This window comes from Natrix helvetica, assembly GCF_964273705.1.
Source record: "Natrix helvetica genome assembly, chromosome: 6".
NCBI lineage: Eukaryota > Metazoa > Chordata > Lepidosauria > Squamata > Natricidae > Natrix > Natrix helvetica.
In genome coordinates, this window is record NC_138553.1 from 32,178,302 (window position 1) to 32,204,895 (window position 26,594).

Consider the following 26,594-nt stretch of genomic DNA (forward strand, 5'->3'; position numbering starts at 1 on the left):
AAAGGCAGGATTATAATTTTATTCATTTGTTTCATTTATATCCTGCAATCAAATAAGGAAAAATATTAGTGGGTTACAAAGTCAGCCATACTAGCTTCTCTTTACCTGAGCTTACAAGTTTGGCTGGTTTCCACAATAAACTCTATCCCTCTTAAATGAGATATCATCATTTGAGATCACAATCACAAATGAATTGTAATAGGCAGGAGAAATATGATCTTTTAAAGGATGAACTGGTTCTATTCATTGGGATTTATCAATGCTGTTGCCTTATACATAGAGCTCATGTAAGATGACTGCATAGCTGCAACGGGTCACCTACTAACTGCTAAGTATGCAACTGCATCCATGTCTAAGTTTACATACATATGTGCAGCCTCTGCCTACCAAATAGCTCTGGTATGAATGGCTTCAGGAATGAAAAGCTTGTTCTGAGGCATTTCTGTTAGAATGATCCAACTCCAGAACTTGAGAAATAAAAATATATCACAAGTTACCTTGCTTGAAGTTTTAGTCTATGTCAGAACGGGCAATCAACTAGAAAATAGACAAATTCATTGCTCCCAAACATTTTCCTGGAAAATGTAGCTGCTGCAGGTTACCTATATTTTAAGTCAGTTGAGTGGATGAATGGGCAAGGGTGTTATCTCAGATATTGGTAAAAGAAAGCTTAATTTAACTAAACACATTAGATTTTTAAACACTGCTTTTATTATTTTTATAAATAATTTAAAGTAAAAAATATACAAATACTTTCTGATTTCTCCCACAACTCTGTTGAGCTGAGAATCACAGGCCCCAAATCACCCAGCTTTCATGCCTAAAGTGGGACTAGAATTTATAGTTTCCTGTCCATAAAATACTTTCCAGCTGAGTTATTCCAAGTTAGAAGTACCTTTGATATTCTGGTCTTAAAGAAAATGGATTTATTGACCATGGGAATTATATAGGTATACACGATTCAATTCTGAGCATTAGATAAGTTACAGAAGTCTGGGTGACTCTGTAGCTTCCATTTGTTGTATAGAATCATGAAAATATTTTCCCCCACTGAATGTAGCATGTATATTCTGAAATTGCTCTAAATAATTTGGTCACTGCTGTATTCTGGGATATCTTTGCTGACACATGTACTAATATAAATAATACAAATCATATTTATCATTCAGCAGCGAAGCACTTCTAGCATGACCCCAAGGCTTATGTGAAGAGGTACATCTTGAGCAATTAAAAAACTTGTACTGAAAATACCAAGTATGCTTTCAGAGGCAGGAAAATCTAGAGCTGTCACCTGACCTTGGTTTAGGTCATAACCATCTCACTCAGAATGCATCAAGGGTATTTCCCCACCCAACCCCTGCAAGATACTTTAAAGATGGACTAGTAGTCTAATACAAATTATTGCCGTACATAGAAAAAGAAATGCCAGATGTTCAAGTTTGCTTTGAAAAATCCTGAGGAACATGATTCATTAATATTGATGCATGCTGGAAAATTGAGAAAGCCAAGGACTATGCTTCATTGATTATAGAAAGGCCTTTGATTGTATCAATATCATCTAAAATATCATAGGATATTTTAGATTATAATATCAAGATAAATAGGAAGGCAAAAATGCCACAATAAAACAAACAAACTCAAGTAGGTTCTGACAAAGGTTTTATTTTAATTATAAAACAAGAACAATATGGAATTCTTGGAAATGACAGACCTGTTAATTAAGCCAGATCTTTGCTGTCATATACAGGCTGCTCAGCTTTCCATACCCATTGACAGGTTAAAAGTATTTCAATTTAAATACATGCATGTTTCATACTTTATATACTGATAAATATAAGGATGGGAACAATGTTAAAATATGAATGTAGCTATATTTTTCCACAAGTACATAGCAGGTCTGCTGTCTCTGAACTGACCTTAGTCACTAGTGTCAAGTGATGTGGAACATAACATACAAATCATTCAGATCCTAGAATTGAGATCCCAGTTTGAAATGTAGCCACTTTTATGTCTCTATTCAGTGAATAAACATTATTGCACATCACTGAAAATAGAGCCTATAGTGATTTCAGAAAGCAGAAGAATCAATTATTTACTGGAAGAAGTGGAGAGGACATGGTCATAATGCAAAAAGCAGACTATACCTTTTACTCTTAGTGAAGACAACTACTAGGGTTGCAAACGTGCTTGGGAATAAATCTGTAGGAAAAAAGTGGCACCTGTTTCTGAATAAACATTTTATTTTGCATTTTCTAAAGTTATAGGAAGGAAAGTTCCAAAAATATGATTAAATAAGTACTAGAAATTTCTTCATTTCTCCATGTGCTCATATGCACTAGTTAAATGGAGAAATGTACATTAAATTTGACAGAAGTAATGATGAAAAGTTACACATGAAAAAGCAATCAATTAAAACTACAATTCAAAACAGGTTTATTAGAAAACAGGACTTTTTGGAGCTTACAAGAAAGTATGTGTGTTATGGATGGAGTTTTAAGAAATCAAGCTATTGTAATCAATGCTTCCAATATGTTATGGAATAAATTTTAGAAAAGTTTTATGTTATATCAGCAGTTCTTCTGTTCTATCACACACACACAATGATTGTGATAGAGATGTCTAAAAGCAGGTACAGTATGTCATATAGAAAGAACATTCAGAACTATATTCACTGTCACTCCAATTCTTTCTGTGTTGCAATAATCAATATAGGTATAAAATACTTCTGTAATAGAAAAATACTTTATCAGATTGCAATCTGAAAATTCAGCAAGAGGTTGTGAGGCATTTCAAAAGCATGCATTAACAAAGCATTCTTTCTCATTTCTCTACTGTTCTATTCATCCAGAATTTTCTATTTTTCCTAAGGAAGGAAAACTTGTTTTCCCTCCCAAGAATTTTTCTGAGCCTCAGACTTAAAACAGCCTTTCTCTTCTGGCATCACCAATACTGTGTCTTTGGGCAACAAATTCCAGCAAGCAGTCCTGTAATGTTTATAGATAGCGGATTTGTGATCCATCACATAATCTTTCAAAAGTTCACCTTTTAAAAAGGGGACAAAAACATTTGGACTGCAATCTAGTTACTTTATTAGGTTTGTATTTTATAATCAATACATTGTACAAGTGAATATTATCTCTTGAGTAAAGCAGATTTTCTAATGTTCTTCCCAAGTATTAGGAGAAAGTAGAGACAAATTAATAGCCTCTCAAAGGAAAATCATCTAGTTTCTGAAAAAAATTCAATTTAATAAAAATTTGATATAATGAAATAGCCTGATATTGAGGGAAATGTATGTGTATGTGCGTGTGTTTTCTCACAGAGCAGTTGTCATTGCCATATAATGCTTTCTTAATCATGCTCAGCAGAGAAGAAGGAAAGGAATATTATACTATTTGTTCCTGAAACTGATTTTAGTGTTCTGTTACAATTATTTACAGGAAAAAAATGAAGTGGGCCCCAAACCTAGTTAAATAATTTTTGTTGATTAAAAAAAAAACAGCTACAAGATGCTCCTGATTTAAACTGGATGTTAGCATGTGGAGAAGAGGGTGTTTATAGGGATGGATATAACCAATGTAACCATATTTATGTATTTAAAACTCAGACTTAAATAATAGGTCTTAAAATTGATTTTGGATATGCTTCCAGAATTGAAAATTATTAATCTACACTCTTATCTGAAAGTTGTACATTGCAAACTTTTTGTGAAAATTATGTTATTTATTGTACTAGTCAAATTCATTTAACCTTCCTTAAAATATGGTGTTACTGCTTACAGTAAGACCTTTGTTTCTACCCATTGTAATTTTTTTAACATACAAAAGATTACATAGCACAAGAGTTAGGGCTATTCTTTCTGGTATTGAAAAGGTCAGATTTTCAAAATAAGCGATAGACGTTTTTTTGGCATCAACAATCCACACTTAAAAATCTATTACTGTATATATATATTTATTTCTATTGCAGACTGGCTTATATTTTCTGTTTAAGAAGTATTTCTCAAAATAATTTCACAGTGAATGTTTTTAGTTTTTTTCTCCTATAAAAATTAAAAGCATATTCAAGCATATTGTTTACTATTGTTAAATTTACAACTTTGAGGTTACAAAATACTGCAACAATGGTAATGAAATTAGTACATTTGGGAAGAGATGGCTAAGGATATCCCTGTTATTTTAGACTGTGCAGGTGGATCTCCCAATTTCCACTTTCTTAGTAGGGAATAGTAAAAAAGTGAACCAAGACAAAAAACAGCTTTAATAAGTAAATACATTATTTGATTTTATGACCATATTTCTTCTTATATCACCACATGACATGCAATTCAATAAATAGTCTCCCTATCAAGTATGAAATGCCACTTTTGAATCATGGCATAACTTATAAGACAGGTATCTAATACAGTGGAGTTTTAAAAGGAAATGCCCCTATGAATTGAGATATTTTTCACTGTATTTGCTAGCTCTGTCCATTATGTCTGCTAAAAGTATTTCCTCCAGGTGGCTGGATCTGGATGGAGTCAAGAAGAGGCCGTAATGCTTGTCCAAATGGTCTGTGACAGTAAGAAGCATGGGAGAAATTTAAGCTTTCAAAACACTTTGTAACTAAAAATATGAAACTTAAAAACAAGACACCTAAGAACCTTGGGGAGAAACTGGCTATTCACAATCAATACAATCCTTAAGAGGCATATGGAGAAATGAACCTATGATTATATCTCATTAGGATGAAGAAAAGGGAAGCCAATCCAAAACCTTGTCTATAATAGCACAGAACCTAGACATGGAATTTATTTTCAGTTTTGTCTTCTTTTTTTCTGAGGACTTGGTTTCTTTGCTTCATAGCTCAATAGCATTAGGCACTGAATTGTTCTGCAATTAACTTCACACTTTGACAGTGAACTGCTAAGCAATGTTCCCTCTAATTTTTTTTCAATGTGAGCAGAAAAGTATAGTGTTTGAGCGGCACATTTTCATGCCTGAGCACCTGAATTTTTTTCACAGATGTCACTTAAGACAACAACGAAATCAGTATTATTTGAAACTCAAAGTTTTGTTTCTTCAAGGTACCTGCTTAATTAAAAGTGTTACATAATTTCAGAATCACTTAACAACGCTCCTGCTTAGCAACCAAAATGTTGGCTCAGAAACTCTGGCATTTGAAGCACGCAAGTCTTAAAGCTGTCAAGTTACAAGACCCTTGCACCCCTAACCCTTTAGAAAAAAAAACCAGGGGTCTTCAAACCTGACAGCTTTAAGACTTGTGGACTTCAACTCCCAGAATTCCTCCTCCAGTCATGTTGGCTCAGGAACTCTGGCATTGAAGCAAGCAAGTCTTAAAGCTGTCAAGTTACAAGATCCTTGCACCCCTAACCCTTTAGGGAAAAAAACACAGGGGTCTTTAAACCTGACAGCTTTAAGACTTCTGGACGTCAAATCCCAGAATTCCTCCTCCAGTCATGTTGCAGCGACATCATCTGCATGGATCTGCTCCATCTTTGGTTTCTTCATCATGGGCAGGGCTGCCGCTGAAGATGCCGACGAGCCCCCGCCGCCACCCGAATAACTGCTGCCACTTCCTCCTCCTCCTCCTCCAATAGCACCACCACATTTGCTGCCCAGCGCTGCGGCTGAGGTGAGGCTGGCAAAGCTTCCGCTGGCGCCCCCACCCATGGCAGCGGCGCCTCCCCCTCCGCTCAGAGCACCTGAGCTGGGTCCCGCGTTACCCCTGCCCCCTCCTCCTCCGCCGTGCTTTTGAGGAGCCATGAGGCCTTTTTTTCCCCTGCTCCCACCCCCCTCCATTGCCTTCCTACTGGCTCCCGCAGCTTCATGGCTCCTCAAAAGCACAGCGGAGGAGGAGGGGGCAGGGGTGACGCGGGGCTCAGCTCAGGTGCTCCGAGCGGAGGGGGAGGCGCCACTGCCATGTGCGGGGATGCCGGCAGTGCTGTTAGAGGAGGAGGAGGTGGCAGCAGTTATTCCGGTGGTGGCCAGGGTTTTGGGGCTTCACAACTACCGTCAGTCACCCCGTGCTCATCAAAACAAGTCCGGGGAGGTCCTTTGCGTGCGCCCAGTTCTAGCCGCCTGCAAAGGACCTCCCCAGCTTCCGGAGCCTGTGGCAGTAGAAATCACTGCGCGGCAGTTGAAAACTGCTGCGCAGTGTTTTCTTGCCATGTGCGCGGCCGCACACCTTAGAGGGAACATTGCTGCTAAGCACACTGAAGAGGGTGCCCTTAGAATATATTCAATGTATTAGGGAAGGGGTAAGCAGTCCATTGAGTCCCCCCCCCCCTTTTTTTGCATACAGGTGATCCTTGGTTAACAATAATAATTGGGACTTGAATTTGTGTTACTAAGCAATACAGCTTTAAAGCGTGACATGACCACATTGTTTAGCGATGGAAATTCTGGCAGACCTTAGTGCCATCATGAACTGAGAAGGCATGGTTGTTAAAGTTAGCATGCAATGTGGCAGTGTAAACATGGTATACTGTTGTGGCCCAGCAGAATCTGGTTGAGCTGCTGATGGACTCGGATAGTGAGGAACCATATGAGTCTGCCCTGGACGATGTGGAGGACCCTGTGCAGGGTTCAGACTCAGAGCAGGGACCAGAGAGGCTGGTTGGCCACCAGGAGGCGCCTGAGGCATGGAGCAGTGGGGAGGATCAAAGGCAGTTTGTCCCTGATTCTAGATTGAGAAGGGCTGAGAAATGGAAGCAGTAACTCTGTAGGCAGACTCATAGAAGATGATTAAGCACAGGTGGTTGTGGATTGGCCCCTCCCAAGAGAGATTATAGGTGAGGCGTTGGGAGGGGACATTTACAGGAAACAACCGTTCAAATTAGTAGTTAAGAAAATCTATCTGTGTATTCTAGCCGTGTCTGTTCGTTTGGACTATCTGGGTTGCTCTATTGAACGTGAGTTGTCTGGGCCGTCAGCCAAAGGATTCGTTATCTCAGTAATTAAACAGTGGCAAACAGCCAAGCCTGTGTTCCGGTTTATTCACAGGCATGGGAGGGGGGGTTGTCAGAACAGTATACTATATAAAAAAAGATTGCACTTACGTTGCAAGGACTTCAGATGGAAGATCTGTAATGTAGGAAGGGATCTTTCTTCCTGTCAAGAATTGTGCCACTTCATTGCTGAATGTATTACAATTATGTTCAAAAAGATTATAAGAGTCTCCTCTGTGATCCACCAAAAAATCAAGAAGAATGAACATGAGTAAGATGTAAAGCAGAAAAAGTCTCAAGGGTTCAAGCATATAAAGACAATTCATAATTACAGCATCCCGAGCAAAAGCTAACAGGATTTTATCTGATCTGTTGAGGACAGTGAGGACACCAGGCTCATGTTTCTTGATTGTTCTTTCTCCAGCACACCTCTGCCACTTAGATCTGCTACTTTCTAAATGATATGAAGTGGATTGTTGCCTTTATATGTACAGATAGTCCTCGACTTACAAGAGTTCATTTAGTGACCAAAGTTAAATAACTGAAAAAATGTTTGATGACCATTTTTCACACTTATGACTATTGCAGTATCCCCATGGTCATATGATCAAACTTCGGATGCTTGGCAACTGATTCATATTTATGACAGTTGCAGTCTCCCAGGGTCACGTGATTACCTTTGGCAACCTTCTGACAAGCAAAGGCAACCGGTAAGCCAGATTCATTTAGCAACCATGTTACTAACTTCAAAACTGCAGTGATTCACTTAACAACTGTGGCAAGATTGTAAAATAGCGCAAAAATCACTTAACAACTATTTTGCTAGCAACAGAAATGTTGGGCTCTATTGTTGTCATAAGTCAAGGACTACCTGTATAGGCTCCCTCTGCAGCTCAATAAACTACGTGACCAAAGTTTAAATCATAATGAGCCTATATAACCACAGCAGTCCTCTTGCTTGACATATTCCCCACCCCCTCAATGATTAAAATTGCAAAGTGATGATATGAATGCAACAAACAGCAAGTTTGATGCCATGTCCTTTTACATGCAACTGAAAACATCAAGAAAGAATGCATAGGAAGAATTGCTATATTGTACTTACTATGACTATGGATAGAGAGTACAATCAGTACTGCTTCAAAAAGCCAGTGTACAGGCAGAAATTTCAAATAACAAAAGCTAGAAGGGAATTATTAACTCTTTTCTGCCTACAATTTCTCTTAGTCAGCCTTACTTTCTACTGATTTTATTCAAACTATATTGAACAAAATGCACATTTTATTGGCATTTAAAATAAAGAAACTAAGGGCAAGAAATTAATTAATCACCCTCACTGTTGGTGTCCCACTGAAATATAATAATTAGTACTGCAGCTTCCATACGTGTCTGATAAGTGCTTTTTTTGTATGTTCGAAGGCAAAACCAAATATCACTCTGAATGTAGCATATCAATGCTAAATTGATTAGTTTGCAACTGTTCTACGATATACACTGTAATACTGTATAACACTCTGGGTGAAATACTGAGAGATAAATACAATTGTCACTGCAGATTTTATTTATAAAGAGCAAATATTATTTTGAAAAGCAATTGTTATAAAAATGTGGACATTCATGTTCTAACTTAATCTCATCTGACCACAGTAGTATGCATTTAGCAACTGAAATTGTGACCCATAACCGGGTCATGGCTGAATAAGCAGTCTTCTGTATTTCTATTTAAAGGTTTACATGAAGGGAGACAAGAACATTATAATATATTTTGTTTTATACAGTAAATCAATCCAGAAGTGACATCATTATAACCATCAGGAGCAAATGTAATCAGCATAGTATACTGACTCTTCCTAGTTTATCCTTATATCTAATAACTTAGGTCAGGGGTGTCCAAACTTGGGAACTTTAAGACTTGTGGACTTCAACTCCCAGAATTCTGGGAGTTGAAGCCCACAAGTCTTAAAGTTCTCAAGTTTGGACACCCCTGACTTAGGTGATTTCAGCCAAAGTGTGCATATAATTCCAGAATTTTACATAAAATTTACATATATATTTTTTAAAAATTCTAATAAATTATTCCCTTCACAGAATATTAAACTGGAAATTAAATAGCAGAATCTCACCGGAATATAGATTCCCCCAATGAGGACAAATATTCTAAGAAGAGGTCTTCTGAAACTTCAGTATATCCCAGATCTACAACAGTATCCGGAGGCCCAAGCAATGTTCCACCCTACAAAATTTGCATTCATTAGGTTACTAAGTCACCCTGAAAATTTCTCAGTATCTTTTATAGAATAATTTAAGCAGAAAATGTTCTGCAAATTTTCACAATTTGTTCACATCAATTGGAAACTTCCAGAATTTACTCACATCTGCTATCACTAGTAAAACTGACAGTAATATTTCATAAGATCCTCATATAGCGTCTGAATCTGGAGACTTGGAATAGCAGGAAAACTTGTTGGCTTTTGATACAGATGTGAATCCCCCCACATCTTGCTTTACAGAAGAGTGGCTTTAGAGGAAGGACCAGGACTTCAGTTTGTCAGTTAAGGTAACTCAGATAAGTCTGTTAAATAAAAACCCAATATATGTGGCTAAATTGAAATCAGCACTGGCTGAATCATTGCATTAGGAAAATGAGATTCAGAAAGAAGTATCTTTGATTTAAACCAAGTTTTGCAGACCTAAAAAGATTACTTAATGCTCAAAGCAACAGTTATTGTACAAAACATAGAGCAAGGTAATGTGAGACAATCATCCAGGCAACAGAAGCTTTGGGGGGGGATGGGCGTAAGGGTGGCAGTCTCTGGGTGTTTTTCATGTACAGCTATAGATTCTTCTCAGAGTTTAGGGATGCAGAACAACTTGTCTTGTTTCTGCAAACTAATTCGCTGTCCTCAATATTGATGGGGGCCCTTATCTCATTGCCAATACTGCAGAACTAGTTATTTTTTTGTCTTTTACATCAGTCAGCAAGACATTTGGGTAAGCCCTAATTTCTTTTACAATATCTTATTGTATTTTTTAAAAAATGTAAAGCCAGGATAATAACAGTAATCTCCTGTTCTTTGTTTAAAATTTCATTTACTCTTATCCGTTTTAGTCAAAACTTTGTTTACTTATTTCATTTCTAAGTTATTGTGATTTTACAGGTGATATGTAAGAATGGCAATGCCGTGTTTCCCCAAAAATAAGACCGAGTCTTATATTAATTTTTGCTCTAAAAGATACATTAGGGCTTATTTTGAGGTGATGTCTTATTTCGGGGGGAAATGTGATACTAAATGTCTTGTCTGGCTGACGATCTTAACTGGGGCTTATTTTTGGGGTAGGGCTTATATTACAGGCATCCTGAAAAATCATGCTAGGTTTTTTTTCCAGTTGGGTCTTATTTTCAGGGAAACATGGTACTAATTTCAAGAAATACAAAATGAATTGAAATCAACTAAGCAAAAGAGAAAAAAAGAAGAGAATAACTTCTCAGATATCTGTAAACTTACAGGTGGACAACTTGAAATTCCCCCACTACCATAGAAGAATTCATCCCTGTGGGCAACTATGGAGGTGTGCCTGAGAATAAATAAACAGCAGGTTAAAAGAAAGAGTAAATCTCCAGCTAGTATGTTGCCTAACAGTTTATTAAGGCTAAGACAAATGCAAACAGATTAGTCTCATCTTTTTAGACATAATATTTTGTCTTGTATAACACTGCAGAATATTCAGAATTTTAGGCATTCCCAATTCATTCTTCTTCCCTTAGCTTTACCTCTTGCCTCTAGCGGTCAATCAGCATTTTATGACAAATGCTTGCTCCTATTAATGCGTTTCGTGTGTGTGTGTGTGTGTGTTTGTGTCTATCGACGTATGCATGTATTTATTTATTTATTTAATTTGCCACTCATTTCAAATTGATTCTGAGCAGCTTACAACATTAAAACCAATTAAAATAATAAAAGATAAATATTTCTAAAGTAATAAATGTGGAAATGACAATAAAACATTTATAGTTAAAAGTTAGGGAGGGAGGGAACAGGATGCACCAAGAGAAGGAGGCAGGATTGCCTCTTAAGTCATCAAACACTTCCAGTGTGATGCTCCCCTATTGGGGCCTGAAGCCATCTGGCAGAGCTAGGTCTTAGGCCCTTATGGAAGGTTAGAGGGGTTGGAGCTGATCTAACTTCAGGGGCAAGATGTTCCAAAGGGCAGGAGCCATGGCACAGAAGGCCCTTCTCTTGGACCCCGCCAGCTTTAGAATTCCTGGATTGTTGTGTCTGGTGGGCCAGACCTAAGGAGGTGAGACAGTTTCTCAAGTAACATGGACCCATGCTATGCAGGGCTTTAAATATGATAACACCATGTATTGCATCCAGAAGCAAACTGGCAGCCAATTCAGCTCATGGAGTAACGGTGTAACATGGGTCATCCTAGGGACCCCAAGAACTGTCTGTGCCCCCACATTCTGCCCCAGTTCATGATTCCGAATGCTCTTCAAGGATAGACCCCACGAGGAGGGCATTACAATAGTCCAAATGTGAGAAGACCAGGGTTTGAATGACTGAGCAAAGGGACTTTTTTTTGTTCCCCCGCTGGCCCTCATTTTGAATTATTATTATTTTTTGCACTGACTGTAGCCACATCAAAGTAATTAGATTTCTCTGTTAATTTTTAATCCCTTGATCACACTATCTAAATTATGTAGGCATAACAGTAGGGATCTCCCATAGTACAAACATTCCAATTAATTTTAAGACTAGTTACTTACCAGATACCCTCTAGTTGCTTACCTGTATACAAAAGAAGAAGAAAGCAATACGTATCAACATCTTCATATAACTTACTAAATTAGTTTCTCTTAGAAAGAGCTCAGAAGGTCAGACTTAACTACCACATTTTCTTAAAAAGTGTGAAAACACATTTTTTTCTTTTTCTTGATGATTCTTAAAGTATGGCAGGCTGATAAAAGATGTGTGATATAATATGTAAAGTTAATTCATAATATCTATATTAATAATATGTTAAGATAATTCAGAATAATTTTTCTCTTAGATCGAATAAAACATATTGAATTACTTTTTATTTATATCTGACCTAGAAATGATGCATCATCAGTGCAACATATTGTATTAAGTGAATATTGTCCCTGTGCTCAAGTCTCAGTATACTATGAACATTTCAATATTACCTCTTACAGAACTGGAAACAGATTTAATTGAATATATTGGTATTTGCTTTTGATGAATCATATATGAAATTTGATTTTACAGATTCTTCATAAATCTAAGCAGTATTTGAATTTTCTGTTTAGTTGCTTTTAAGTGGGAAGATTATTTTTAAAATTCTACACTCTCCTTTCATCTCCATTTGGAAATTAAAGCTCTTAGGATAAACTTTCCAAAGCATGCCCAATAAAAGCAAAACCTAGCTTTAACTAGTACTGTGGAGTCCTTAGTGCACTCTGAGCTTGGATATTTTCTTGCAGACATTTCATTACCAAACTAGGTAACATCGTCAGTGCTAGTAGGGAATGGGGTTTTCTCTCATTTTATATACTACTGGCTTGCCCTATTTGTATTGGTGGGAATGGTCTTGGTGGTTCCTTGATTAGACTGTTGTTTATTAGCTTGTTTGGCAGTTCTTTGATTGGGGTATCATTCGTTTCTTGATTCTTAGCCTAAAGTTAATCTTAGTATTAATCTCTGTCCATCTGGATGCTGATTGCTGGTGAGGAGATGTTTTGGTCTTTTTGTTTCCTTTTTGGCTTTTTGATTGTGTCTTTTGAATGGTATGCAGATGTTTATATCTATCTGCCTGCTGGTGGCGTATTTGTCTGAACGTCAGGCTTCTAGGAATTCTCTAGCATTTTTGGCTTGGTTTAGGATTTCCAGTTGAAACAACAGTTAAGCCTATCCATCTGTTGTAAAATTAAGCAGTTTTTATCATGTCTTCTGACTGTTGTTAATTAATACAGAGTTCCATGTGGGAGGTACTTGCAATTCTGTTGAAACTCAAATGAGTTACTTATGATTACACTTTTCTTCATCACAATGACAGTGCAAGTTCAAAAATGAAAGTAAGAAAATGAACATTAAAAATTATGAAAGGGTTTAATTTTTATGCCTTGCTCTTTACTAAAAGTATTCAAAAGTAGCAAGCAGCACACAATACATCATTGATAGAATCTTGCTTTCAAAAACAAATACAGCACTTTGATAAACAGTAAATGATTCTGTAGCATTTGAAAGAAAAATTACCCTTTTTGGACTTGTGGAATCCCTCAACTGCTAAACATTTACATTGTAAATACACATCTGTATGTTGAGGATACACAAAAACTCAACATGAATAAGTTCAGTGCTGCTTTGCAGATATAGGGAATGAATATATATTATGGATTAAAATAATCTTCCTTAAATAGTGTAGGAATAGTAATAAGGTGACTTAGATTGCTTCTTCTCAATTTCATGATTTTATTACGACAGTGAAATAAAATCATGATCATATAAAAATCATATGCTGCTCTGGTTGCCACTTTTACTGATCAGAAATTAATTTTACTGATCAGAAATTAATTTTAAGAATAAAAGTTCTACTATGCTACAGCAAAAAGAAAGTTACTGATTATAGGCCAATAGTTAAAGTAACTAGTTTGATTAAATCTTATGTATTTAAAATACATATATGAAATTTAATGTTTTAACCCTTCAAGAATTATCACTTTGTCGCAGTAAACAAAGTTGTAAATTCCCATTATGTCATGAACTATTACTATACAGTTGGGAGCACATACTCCCAGAAGGGCACTTGTAACAGTCAGTAAATCACAGCTGAGTGATCAGATTAAGCACAATCCACAGGAGAAAGAAATGGCAACTCACTCCACTATTCTACCAAGAAAACAAAGTGAAATTCATAGCTACCGGTAGGACAATAACAGTAGAGAACAATTATGTGTAGCACTGATGATAATCATGTGACTAGACTAAGGCTGATAGAATGTTCAGCTGCTTGTATGCCCAGAGACAAAAGACAAGTTTGATCCTGCAAAGATATATTTGTGTGTGTGTATGTGTGTACACACACATATACACACAAAACAAGTTGATACAAAAAATGTTAGAATCATGAACCAAAGCAACTGGATGTTATCAGAGCAGAGGTATCGCCTGTACGCAAACATTTTGGGACTTAGAAAACTGTTGGAATAAGTCACTTCATATTAAAAACACCAGATATTCTACAGTGAACAAGAATATCGGACAAGAAATGAAGCAGTTATAATTACTAGCAAAAAAGTGTTAAACCCAGTGCAAACCAAATTCAAAATACAACTCAAAAAATGACTGGAGGATTTTAGTTCCAATTAAGAAGTTCAATATTAAGGTGATCCCTGCATCCCACAGGTGAAGAGGAGGCTGATAATGAATAGTTGTATCCTGACATGCAATAACTTGGCAATACATCAAAAAGATGTAATCTCTTCAAAAGCTACTGTAATACTAAAGCCTAGTCATGAGGGAAATTAGGCCTTGGTAATTGGTATATAAAATGAGGCACATGACAGACTAACAGAATTCTACCATGATAATTAGATGTTCGCAAGAAATACAGTACTTTTTTTACCAATCTAAACAACTTGTACAACAATCTAACAACTGAATGTTACCAGATGGAATAAAACTGACCACATATTTTGCAAGTACAGATGAAGAAGTTCTGTTCAGCCAATAAAAAGAAGACATGATTCTGACTGTGGCTCAGATCATGAACTTCCAACTTCAACTAAGAAAGGAAACAAACTGATTAAGCCAAGAAGATGAATCTCAGCAATATACCATTGGAGTGGGCTGTAATGAGCAAAGAAGAGATTCACTTGAGTGCCTGTGTATGTACTGACTAAGGTGTTGAATTAAAAACAGAGGCACCCAGGTTTTAGTATTGAGGCACACTGAGTGACTTTAGGCCACTCATTTGCTCTTAGCCCAATCTATCTCATAAGGTTGTTATAAAGGAGTTGATGAAATAAGTAGCTTGATTGATTCATAACTAGCGCAAATGTTACTTTTTATGTTTTGATCTGCTTTATATTGGATGTTTTATTTATTGTTATTTATTGTGAGTCCCCTTTGGGAGGAGCTACATAAATTTGATGAATAAAATAATAAATCACAAGCAGTTTACTCAATTGTCACTTTCAATGGTTTAGGGATATCCTATTACAATAGTGACTAATCAGTTTACCTGGAGGAATTTTTTTTGTTGCCTCTGTAACTCACCTATAAAAGTGAAAGTGTTCCTTTTTAGAGGTTCCATTATCACCCCACCCCAAAGATGCCTTGTGTCTCTAGCTTTTTGAACTCCCATCTAACCACCTTAAGCACCTTAAACGACCCTGGGAAACAGCTGGTTTCAAGGGTCGACCTTAGCATTTCCTCCTCTCTTTGTGTCGGCGGGAAAAGTTGTGTCTAAGCTAGGCAGAGGCATCGGGGCTCTTAAAGTCACCCCTTAGTATACGGTACATAGCCGGCGCAGGGAAGAGGCCGGGCAGGATAAAGACCCGCGCATCATCTGGATCGGGCGGGTGAAGGGAAGGGAAATACAACCCCGCATCTTCTCCTTGGCTCCCGCAGACCTACATAACTGGACCAGGCGCTTCCTCCCCCGCACTGACCGCACAGCCATCCCCGTTCGCTTTCCCCCTCAGCCTATCACACAGATTGAGGAGGAGGCGGGTTTCCCTGTCTCGCTCGCCGCTCTTACCGAGCATGATAGGACTGAGGCGGCGAGCCATGCCCTTGGACAGGTCGTACACGTAGAGCTTCACCGAGTGCAGCATCGGAGGCGAGTCCATGGCATTGGCCGAGGAAACAGGAAGGGGAGCTTGCAGAGGGGGAAAAACGACAACCTTCCAGACCAATTCGCCCTTCTCTGGCGAGGCCGCTGAATAAGAGAGAAGCCGGAGGGGAGCGCAGCTGGCCTAGTCAGTGCGGCTCCCGGCAGCGACCGCTATTGCGGGACTAACCGACTGACAAGAGGTGACTGAAAAGGGGCGGGGGGAGGGCGCCGAGGGGAAGGCTCGTTTCACGCACGCGTCGCCCCATAAGGTGAGATAAAGCGCTTGTCACTGGGCCTCTTGTGAGGGAGCGGCGCTGAACAGTAGAAAGGCGGGACCAAAGAGTTTACGCAATTGTTCCATGTGGACGGCATCATTGAGGACAATGCGAGCCTGTCTTTGTCGCCTGCCATTGGTTAGAACGTGCGGAAGGGGTGGGACATCGAGATAACGGGGAATAACAATTTAGGAAGTTGGTGGGTGGCGTGTGGGAGGCGAGTTCGGTTCCTCACCGGGGTTAGTGCGCGTCGAAGGCTTCAGAATGAAACCCCTGTCAGGCCCTTTCAATAGAAATAGATAAAGAGTGACGCGTTCTGTTTGCTAGGTGAGTTTTAGGCCTTGAATCCTCTTGCCCGCTAAAATCTGCCTGTGTTAAAACGGGTAAAATCCCTTCAAAATCGAATTCGACTCTTGGTATCTTTATAGGCTCCGAAATGCATCGATAATACTGGGAAAAAGAAATGGGTGTTTGCTGCCAAGAACTTCCAAGTTCTTTCGCTTCTCCAGTCTATTCTGTTATTGAGATTTCCTGGCCGTCTACTTTCCATGTACTAATTGAGCGTGACCTTATTCGGCTTTTCAGCTTAGGTGGGCTAGGTACTATCTTTTGTAGCAGTAAATGGGGAAAAAAAGCCTTGGGTATGTTATTCTCCCAATTTCTCAGTAAAGATTGCACCAAGGATAATGTATGCTCTTTTAATCAATATATCCCCCAAGAAAAATGTACGGAGTTTTTAAATTCTCCAAATTTAAATACAAGCAGTTGTTTTCACCCTTAAACCGTCCATCTGAGATACTTTTCAGATTGCAGGGGGCGGGGGGGGGGCGCGCGAAAGTAGGGTACTCTCACAACTGCATCACATCATCTCCCCTCAACCGACTTCCTTCAAGACGTTTCCGGCTTCTTTGATTTCTCTGCAATCGCGCCGAGACTTTAAAAAAAAAAGAATTTGCATTGCTGTGCTAGTAAATTACAGCAAGTAAGGATCCGTCTTAAACAACGGAATGCAAACCCTCTACAATCCAGGCAATCGGAATTTCGGACGTCTCTGCGATTCTTCGTTTTATACCTGCGGCTAATCGGAGTACAAGATTTATTGCACTGAGGCATTGGGAATTTATTTGTGTACGGCCGTTTCTGCTTTTCCTTTTCGCCGCTTTAATTATCTTTTTTTTCTCCTCAAGGGGCGGAGACTCGTTGTGACTGACAGGTTCCCATTCTGGAATCCATTGGGGGAGGAAAGAGAATAATAACCCGGAAGGTTGGGGACCCGTTTGTACGCCGTCTTTTTATCGGCGGTAAGTCCGAATCGGGAGTGGAGGTGGGTGGGTTCGTGGGACCACAGTAAAGATATTCCGTCGACAGGTTCTGCCCGCCTCGGCAGCAAACGAGGCAGGGCCTGAAACGAGGTAAGGGGAGTTGTAAATAGTTGGGGCTCACGCTGTTTCTGTTTATTCCTTGATGCGGTGTTGTAATAGCGGTTTATGGTTTAAAAATATATTAAGGCAAAGCAATGCTACCGACATTGAAGTGAGTAAGTAATATAATAAGGGCCGGCCCTTTTACGTAGAGGAGAAGAGTTTTCGGGAGCAGCGCATGGCTGCGCTCGTCCCTCCCCGCTTCTGTTTTCAGGCACACACAGATCCGCCCTTTGAGTTGTTGAGGGCGCTTGGGAGATCGAGTTAATCTGTCCCATGTGGCCCTTCTTCAAAAAGAGAAATTTGGGGAGTTGGAAGGATGGCAGCAGGGCATCAGGCGCTTCTGGAAATTACGTTTTTGTGCACAGTTTATTAAGTGGATGGACATTGAATTCAAATTTTCCTCTTCAGCAAAAATGTAGTCAGGCACACAATCCTCTACACATACACACAGCCTTACAAATAATAGTTTCAAAATATTCATGCATAAAATTGAATCATACAGTTGGAATGTAATTTCAAACAATGGCCTGGCTAGAAAACGGGAGACTATAAGTTCTAGTTCCACTTTAACCAGGAAAGCCAGCTGCATGATCTTGGACTTCAGCCCAAATCTCACAGGGTGGTGGTTGTGGGGAACATAGAAAGAAGGTGTGTTGGATAAGTTTGCTGCCTTGAGTTATTTGTAAAAATAATGAAACTGGGATACAAATAAATATAACAACTTGATATAATGGAAAGGCTCAATAGCTTCAAGCACCTGAGAGTCTGACAGATTCAACTTTGCTGAACTGGTGAAAAAAGAATGGAAAAAGCTAAGAATAATCCATATTGTGTTGAAAGCAGGTGTATAGTAAATGTACTTCATGAGGAGGAACTTCAAAATCAAATACCCAAACAATGTCAGATAAATTTTATACGGTTGTCGAAATGTGTGGTCATTTGTACAAGCCAGTATGCTGGGTGATGAGAAGGCGGACAGAAGGCTCTCCTCTATGGCAGGCTTTGTCATATTTTTTCAAACTGCAGAAGTAGGGTAATTTTTAAAATTGCTGGAACCCTTGATCATAAGACAAACCTTTAGTAATAGAAAATTGGTAGTGAAACTCAGTACATTTGAAAGTAGATTCCAATTTGTTAGTCTCGGTTTTCTTGTCTAATAGTTTTTGCTTTTGAAAGCTGTGCAAGTTAATGTGAAAACAACAGTAATCTTGATTGTAGATAAATGTAAAGCAAAATAGTTGTTTCTTCACAGAACATCTTACCCCGTAAGGTGAGATGGGTTCCCACTCCTCTGGCCATCCAGAAGAACATTAAGACCTGATTCTGCTAAATGATATTGGAGTGTGTGTGTCTAAAATTGGCATCCAATCCTCTAAGTAGCTGGTGGCTTGAAGGAGCTCCCTCTGGTTTTTTTTTTAACCTTTTCACTGTTTAATTTTTAATTTTGTTTTAATTCTGTTTTAACAATTTTAATGGTCTTTTTATATGATTGTATGTAAAGCACTCTGAGTCAGTTCAGATGAGTGATGTAGAAATTTGATAAAAATAAAAGTTGATAAAAATAAAAAATAATCTATTTATTTTTCAAGGGATGCTATCAAAATCTAGCATCAGTTTGCTGACTGGATAAGTATTTAAATTGCTTGCATTTTCTCTGTTAAGCTGAAGCTAGTTCTTATGACTGGTACTGTTAATATTTTGCAAACTTGGAATGAGCTACCTTAAGATAACCAGTATGGATATTAGAAATTGTAATTATAACATGTAAATAATATGATAGATATATTATTGGCTTATTTTACTTATTGTTCATCTAACAATATTCTATGGGATATTTTGTTTACAGTAATTCAGAGTTTGGCAAAGTTATTAATCTCTCTGGTGCAGGACACTGAGCATCTTTTTCCAAAAATGAAATGAGTAGAGAAATGACTAAGATGATGCCAGTCTGTGGCTATTTTATTATTGTTATTTATTTATTTTTAAAACTTTATATTTCAGGGGCCTTGTACACAGTTATTATGTCATCTATTTCTGCTGCCCATGTAATGTTTTAGCAAATTGTGCAATGTGTTGCTGTTTACTGAAAAAATAGTGGTCCGTTGGATATATTTAAGAGCTGGGAGACTGAGTTGAAGCAAAAGTAGAATACATGAACATCTTCATGTTTGCATGTGTGGAAAGACTTCTGTCTATGGAAACCAGTCTGAATATAGGAACAGTTTCCCCATTTCTCTTTTTTATAAGTTATTTATATCACTCATTCTTTGTAATAACACAGGAGAACCATGTCAAACTGGGTATCTTACTACAAAAATGAAGGAGAGGAGGAAGAAGAGGAAGAACAAGAAGGAGCTGAAAACATTGGTAAGATTCATTTTTGGGGCATACATATGCTGTTAATTTGTTGGCTAGAAATGCTGCATTGAAGGAAATTTACAACTAAATTAAAATGGTATGGGGGAACCAGACATCACATTAATGTGAAATGTGATAAGCGGCAAAAGTAATATTGCGTTTTTTATGTGAAGTGCCTCTTTTATGTTGTTGCAGAGTCCTGAAAAACTAAAACATACACTGGTGCATACTGGATAAAACAAAAGGCTTTTCCACAGTAATGCCTATAGGAAGCACACAATGTTAATTCAAAGAATGTATGCTTTCCTAAGTATAGGTATAGGTGTGATATCAGTGTCCTTGGTAACTTTTTATCTACTATAATTATTGCTCAAAAATCAGAGCAAATAGAACAGGCTGCTTTAAATTGCTTTTAAATAAAACTAATGATGTTAGCCTTATGGTGTATTGCAACATGAGCAAACTGTTGAGCTAACCCCCCTCCCCCCAAAGCTACATCAAATTTCTGTGCTGTATATGAATGTATATCCTTTGTCCCAGAATCACTGTTATAGTTATAATTAAAGAATATAGAATAATTTAATTGGATAAATAGGATGATACACATTAAATGCAACATTTTTTACCTCTGTAGGAGTATATAAATATGGAGGTCGAGACACTTTGCTTTTCTTAGTGGATGGCTCAAGAAGCATGTTTAAGTCTTTTGAAGGTAGCAGTTTGACACCTTTTGATATGACAATTCGGGTAAGATGACTTTTTTTTTCTACATCTGGAAATTTGAAAGATTCTGAAATGCATTGTAGTGATAGCGCTGTAACATGGGTAAGATAAAACTAGTAATATTAATCATAGTTGTTACATTCATCCAGCTTATGTATTTCCAATAATAATAATACACATTCATATTAAGTTATAGTCTTTGATTATTAAATTCTTCCATGTTTCAATATATTGTTCTAATGCCAATCACCAATCATGCCAATCATGTTTAATGCCAATCATGTTTAAACATAAATAATACCGCCATTCAATTTCTAAACTTCCCTCTTGTTATTGCTTTTATTTTATTATGTAAAAATGTGTATACTAATATTCCCCCTTTCTTTTATTTCTATCTCTATTCTGACTTTTAATCATGTCACCCTTATATTAAAAGATGTTTTCTTTCTATCCAGCATCCCTCACCCGCTTTGCTGCTTCCAATCCTGTTTATTTTTAATTTACCTCCCATATTTCACTCTTTACATCTATTAAGATACAATCCTTCATTATTCAATGTTTCCATAGTTCTAATACCAATCACAATATTATTTAAGCATACAAGATTATTCTAATCATATTCTTTACATTCATCAAGTTATATAATTCTGATAGTAAAACACATGTTTATATTATGGTATGTTCTTTCATTATTTAATTCCTCAATGTTTCAATATATTATTCCAATGCCAATCACAATATTATTATTGCTTTTGTTTCATTATATAAAAGTGTATGTATGTATATACATACAGAAAGAGGGAGTAGTGACCTTCCTCCCATATTTAGGCATACCAGGGGTTGTAATTCAAATACATACATACATACATACATACATACATACATACATACATACATACATACATGCATATGCATATGTGTATGTATGTTTTCGTAGTTTTTCACGTGTGTAGGTATGCTGGTCTTGTTGTATTCGGGTCTTTTCCTTTAAGCCCAAAACCCAGCCTGAAGATGGTGAGTGAGACCTCGCCGTAACGTTGCCAAGACAATCTCAATCTTACAAGGGAAAACACCCGAATATATATATGCAGGTCTTGGCGTATTTGGGTCGGTGCCTTTGGCTTCATGCTTGTGCGAGCAAAGCGTGATCGGAGCTGCCGTTTTTCTATAAATATAGGTGGATGGGTGTGGAATGTTGGCTTTGTTGCTTTAAATGGATTGGTTGGCTGTGTTGTCACATCTTGATTGGTTGATGGAATTGATGTTTGGTGAGGGTGATTGGTGATGGTGTCTTGTGTTATTCTGGGTCCTGTATCGGTTTTTGTGACTGGGACTCGTTTATTGACTAGGGCTAGTTTCCAGAAGTCTGGTAGGCGGGAGATATCTTCACGTTTATTCATGTTGTGGGGGTGTTTCTCTCTTTCGATAGCTTCCATAATTATTCTCTTGTTGAAGTGTTCAGTTTTGGAGAGTAATTTGGTTAGTTCAAAATCAATTTCATGTCCTGTTGCTTTAAGATGCTGGAAAAGGGAGGAAGTTTTTTCTTCTTTTCTGACTGCGTTCTTGTGTTTTCTGATGCATGCATTTATTCTCCTATTAGTTTGTCCAATGTATGTTGCTGGGCAGATTTTGCATGGTATTTTATAGACTCCTTGGTTTTCTAGCTGGATCTTGTCTTTGGGGTTTCTTAAGATGTTGGCTATATTTTGGTCAGTGCCGAAGGCTGTCTTGATATTGTGTTTGTGGAGAATTTTGCTGATTTTATCTGTGGTGCCTTTGATGTAAGAGAGGAGGGCAATGCCGTTGTCCTGTTCTGTGTCTTGGTTCTTGGGGGGGAGTCTCCCTTTCGATTAGGTTGGTAATTGTTTTTCTTTGGAATCCGTTAGAAATTAATACATTTGTGGGGGTGTGTAATTCAGTTTTCAGGTGGTCTTTGTCGGCTAGGCGTTTGGTTCTGGAGATGAGGGTCTTGGCTATGGAGTTGATCTGTGCAGGGTGGTGATGGGACTGTGTATTTAAGTAGCGGCCTGGTGTGTGTTTTTTTCTGGTAGATAGATGGTGTGTCTTCGGGAGCCATTGGTTTTTTTGTTGATTAGGACATCCAGAAAGGGAAGTTGGTTGTTAGCTTCTATTTCCATAGTAAATTGTATTTTGGGGTGTAGGCTGTTGAGATGTGTAAGGAAGTTGTCCAGTTTTTCTTTCCCATGTGGCGAAATTATAAAAGTGTCATCTACATATCTAAGCCAGAGTTTGGGTTTGTGTTCAGAGTTATCTAAAACGTTGGTTTCAAAGTGTTCCATGTATAGGTTTGTGATGACGGGTGAGAGGGCTGATCCCATAGGTGCTCCTTCTATCTGTTTGTATCTTTGTCCATTGTGGATGAAGTATGTGTTGGTTAGGCAGTGATTGGTCAGATCTAGGATGTGCTTGGGGGGGTTGTATTTGTTTTGGATAGCTGTCAAGGCTTCTTTAATAGGCACTTGGGTGAAGAGGGATATGACATCAAAGCTCACGAGTAGGTCACTGGGTTGTAGGTTTTGTTTCTTTATTGTCTTTTATATACCATGCAAAATCTGCCCAGCCACATACATTAGACAAAGTTATAGGAGAATAAATGCACGCATCGCAGAACGCAGTCAGAAAAGAAGAAAAAACTTCCTCCCTTTTCCAGCACCTTAAAGCAACAGGACATGAAATTGATTTTGAAAGGAACCAAATTACTCTCCAAAACTGAACATTCAACAAGAGAATAATTATGGAAGCTATCGAAAGAGAGAAACACCCCCACAACATGAATAAATGTGATGATAACTCCCGCCTACCAGACATCTGGAAACTAGCCCTAGTCAATAAACGAGTCCCAGTCACAAAAACGGATACAGGACCCAGAACAACACAAGACACCATCACCAATTACCCTCACCAAACATCAATTCCATCAACCAATCAAGATGTGACAACACAGCCAACCAATCCATTTAAAGCAACAAAGACAACATTCCACACCCATCCACCTATATTTATAGAAAAACGGCAGCTCCGATCACGCTTTGCTCGCACAAGCACGAAGCCAAAGGCACCAGCCTGAAAATGACGAGTGTGACCTTGTCAAAATGTCGCCAAGATACTGTCAATTTTACATGACAAAAGACCCGAATATGCCAAGACCTGCATACCTATACCCTTGAAAATCTACGAAAACAAATACACACACACACATACTCCCCCATTCCCTTATTTCTACCTAACTTCTAATCATGCCACCATTCTATCAAAGAAGGGAAAGAAAAAAATAGACCCACTCCTCGTGTCTGATCCTGCCGTGATGTCAACTGGAAGTCTCCCAGTTATAAATGTTCTAAAGATCAAGTGTTAGAAAATATTGCCATACTTAGAAGTATTTATACTATAGAGCCAGGGTGGCGAACCTATGGCATGCGTGCCATAGGTGGCACGCAGTGCCATTTATCAGGGCACACGAGGTGTTGCCCTGTTAGCTGGCCAGCGTGCATGTGCGCGCTGGCCAGCTGACTTCGGCCTTCTTTTGAGGCCATTTTTCACCCTCCCCAGGCTCCAGAAGCTTTATAGGAGCCTGGGGAGGGCAAAAGCAGCCTCTCCCCCCAAGGCCCTCTGGAGGCTTCAGAAAAGGTTTGCTCATAGGGTCATTTTTTGCCCTCCAGAGCCTTCGGGGAAGCCTCCAGAAGGCCCCTGAAGACTAAAACCGGCCCTACGAGTAAACTGGAAGCTCCGGAAGTCTCCAGGAGGGGAGGGGGACTGTTTTCACCCTCCGCAGGCTCTGGAGCCTGGGGAGGGTAAAAAAACCATGCCAAAAATGGAGAGTGTTGGTCATGCGCACATGTGTGTTGGGGTCGTGCACATTGCATTAAGGGTGTGGCACACCCGCGCACGACCCCCTTGCGCTCCTCCCACTTTTGGCACGCGAGCCAAAAAAGGTTTGCCATCACTGCTATAGAGTATTATAACCCTACATCTGTCAAAAGGATGATTAGATGTATTTATGTTATTTTCTCCCATCCCAGCTGATTTGTATTTTCTTACCAGTGCATTCAGAATGTATACAGAAACAAAATCATCAGCCATGAGAGGGACCTTGTTGGTGTTGTGTTTTATGGAACAGAGCAGCACAATAATACAATGAATCGTGAACACATATATGTTCTCCAGAATTTGAGCAATCCAGGTAAAGCGGGAACTATGTAGAATGTATCTGTGATGAAAGAATTCAGGGATACATAATGCAGGAATCTTCAAATTGCAAGTGAGGATATCTGAGAAACCATAAGAAACAGTTGCATTTGAAAAGAAACCTAATTGTAAATGAGAATGCGGTCAAAATTCATTCTAGGCTCTGCTCCCTATTTTGTCTGCAAAATCCTGCAGTGGGAGATTGATGTGATATAATTCAGAGTGTGAGAAGCTCTGTAATACATAAATTAAGTGTTATTTTAAAAATGGTGTATTTATTATTTAATCATAACATCAATAGAAGCTTTATGTTTATTCTTGGGAGTGAATGGTTCACACAAATTCATTTATTATATAGGAGGGTATGGTAATGCAAAGTTTTAGAATCATTAATCTAGGAAAAGGAGAGATCATCTTCACTGGGTTTCCCACCAGAGTGCCATAAAGTTTGGTTCTGGGTCCTCTATTCCTTAGCATTTTCTATTAATGATTTACATGCAAAAGTGAGAGAATGCTTATCAGATGACACAAAACTGAATATAACAGTTGACAGAAATGTAATTCAAACATTCTTAATCGGTTAAAGAAGGCGGCTGACAACAAGTTATACAATTTAATATCAAAATTAATTAAAACAATATTTAGGTAAACAATGCAAATAACTAATTGGTTTACCCAGTTAGATAATGCTGTTTTCACCCAAATTGCTGTTCTTTACTTAAAGCCTCCTACTTAGATTATTTTACTATTCTGTAAATATTACCTTCAGCCTTTTTCCTATTTTAAAATAAATGTATTTAGCAACTGAAAAAAATAATCTTGCCATGTTGAACAACATTATTTTCCTGAATTGGAAATGAAATACAATGGACAACCTGGGTGATTTGCAAATACTGGTTATCATTTCTAGAGCCATATCACTATCACCATTGCTTTGGTGTTGTGAGAACTGAGAATATATATTTTTTTCCTACCAGGGGCAAAACGAGTATTAGAGCTGGCTAGCTATCAAGGAGAACAGGGAAAAGCTCTCTTCCAAAAGTCCTTTGGCCATAGTGATGACTACTCATTAGGCGAGGCACTCTGGGTTTGTAGTAATCTCTTCAGTGTTGTCCATTTCAAGATGAGCCACAAGAGAATTATGCTGTTCACCAATGAAGATGACCCTCATGGTCAAGATAGTACTAAAACCAAATTTGCTAGGACTAAAGCTGCTGACCTACGAGAAACAGGTTAGTATTTCAAATTATAGGTGAAGCATAATTTAGAATAAAAGTGATACCTCATTTCAGAGAAGCAAACAACATTTCCTCAATTTGATCTCTACAAGGAGGCATATGTGAGATACTTTAAAATGAGAGATTATCAATGGTGCAAAGTAATTTATGAAGACTTCTGTGGTTGAGTGAAGAGTTGAATGCATGTTGTTTAAGTCCTAGACTCATGTCCACATGATTAAATCATCTTGCTGATGGACTAAATTTTGGTCACCAATTTGATGATGAGTGTTTCTGTTTAGACAGTCCAGAAATGTGAAGTATTTCAGCATGTGCTGGGTATTGCAGGAAAAGGAGGGTAAATCGATTAACACCTGATTTTCTAAATGTATGGGACTCTACTAGGGGACACCATTTGTGTACACTAAATTTGAGAAAGATTTCAATTTTATGTGCATACTCATCTTGCAGCTTATAGCTCTCCTGCCCTCATTTAGGTGCTTTTTCAAACAAAGCTTTTTTCTTTGTTTAATTCTTGGAGGTTTCTTTACCTAGTAAATGCTATCTTGTGCATACCTAGAGATCACCATAAGAAATGAAG

At 38.2% G+C, this 26,594-nt stretch overlaps 2 protein-coding genes across 6 annotated transcripts in view; one reads left to right on the plus strand and one right to left on the minus strand.

The window, feature by feature from the left end:
• The window catches only part of XRCC6 (X-ray repair cross complementing 6), a 37,207-nt gene that overhangs the window by 446 nt on the left and 10,167 nt on the right, over positions 1 to 26,594 (plus strand). For 2 of the 5 annotated variants that reach the window (XM_081957682.1, XM_081957686.1), the window contains exons 1-6: positions 16,254 to 16,392; positions 17,253 to 17,366; positions 19,771 to 19,856; positions 20,482 to 20,594; positions 24,633 to 24,771; positions 25,754 to 26,008. In XM_081957682.1, the coding sequence (XP_081813808.1) occupies positions 19,778 to 19,856; positions 20,482 to 20,594; positions 24,633 to 24,771; positions 25,754 to 26,008 (586 nt within the window). In that variant the 5' untranslated portion in view covers positions 16,254 to 16,392; positions 17,253 to 17,366; positions 19,771 to 19,777. Of the gene's footprint in view, positions 1 to 15,853; positions 15,991 to 16,092; positions 16,204 to 16,253; positions 16,393 to 17,252; positions 17,367 to 19,770; positions 19,857 to 20,481; positions 20,595 to 24,632; positions 24,772 to 25,753; positions 26,009 to 26,594 lie in introns of those variants that run through there. The other 3 variants (XM_081957683.1, XM_081957684.1, XM_081957685.1) reach the window with 3 other exon arrangements.
• On the minus strand, positions 1,647 to 15,827 carry DESI1 (desumoylating isopeptidase 1). The gene is made up of 6 exons (XM_081957687.1): positions 15,716 to 15,827; positions 11,721 to 11,742; positions 10,459 to 10,528; positions 9,076 to 9,185; positions 7,064 to 7,186; positions 1,647 to 4,555 (listed from the first exon to the last, which is right to left on the minus strand). The coding sequence occupies exons 1-6, from the start codon at positions 15,804 to 15,806 to the stop codon at positions 4,462 to 4,464; spliced, it is 510 nt and encodes a 169-aa protein (XP_081813813.1). The 5' UTR covers positions 15,807 to 15,827; the 3' UTR covers positions 1,647 to 4,461.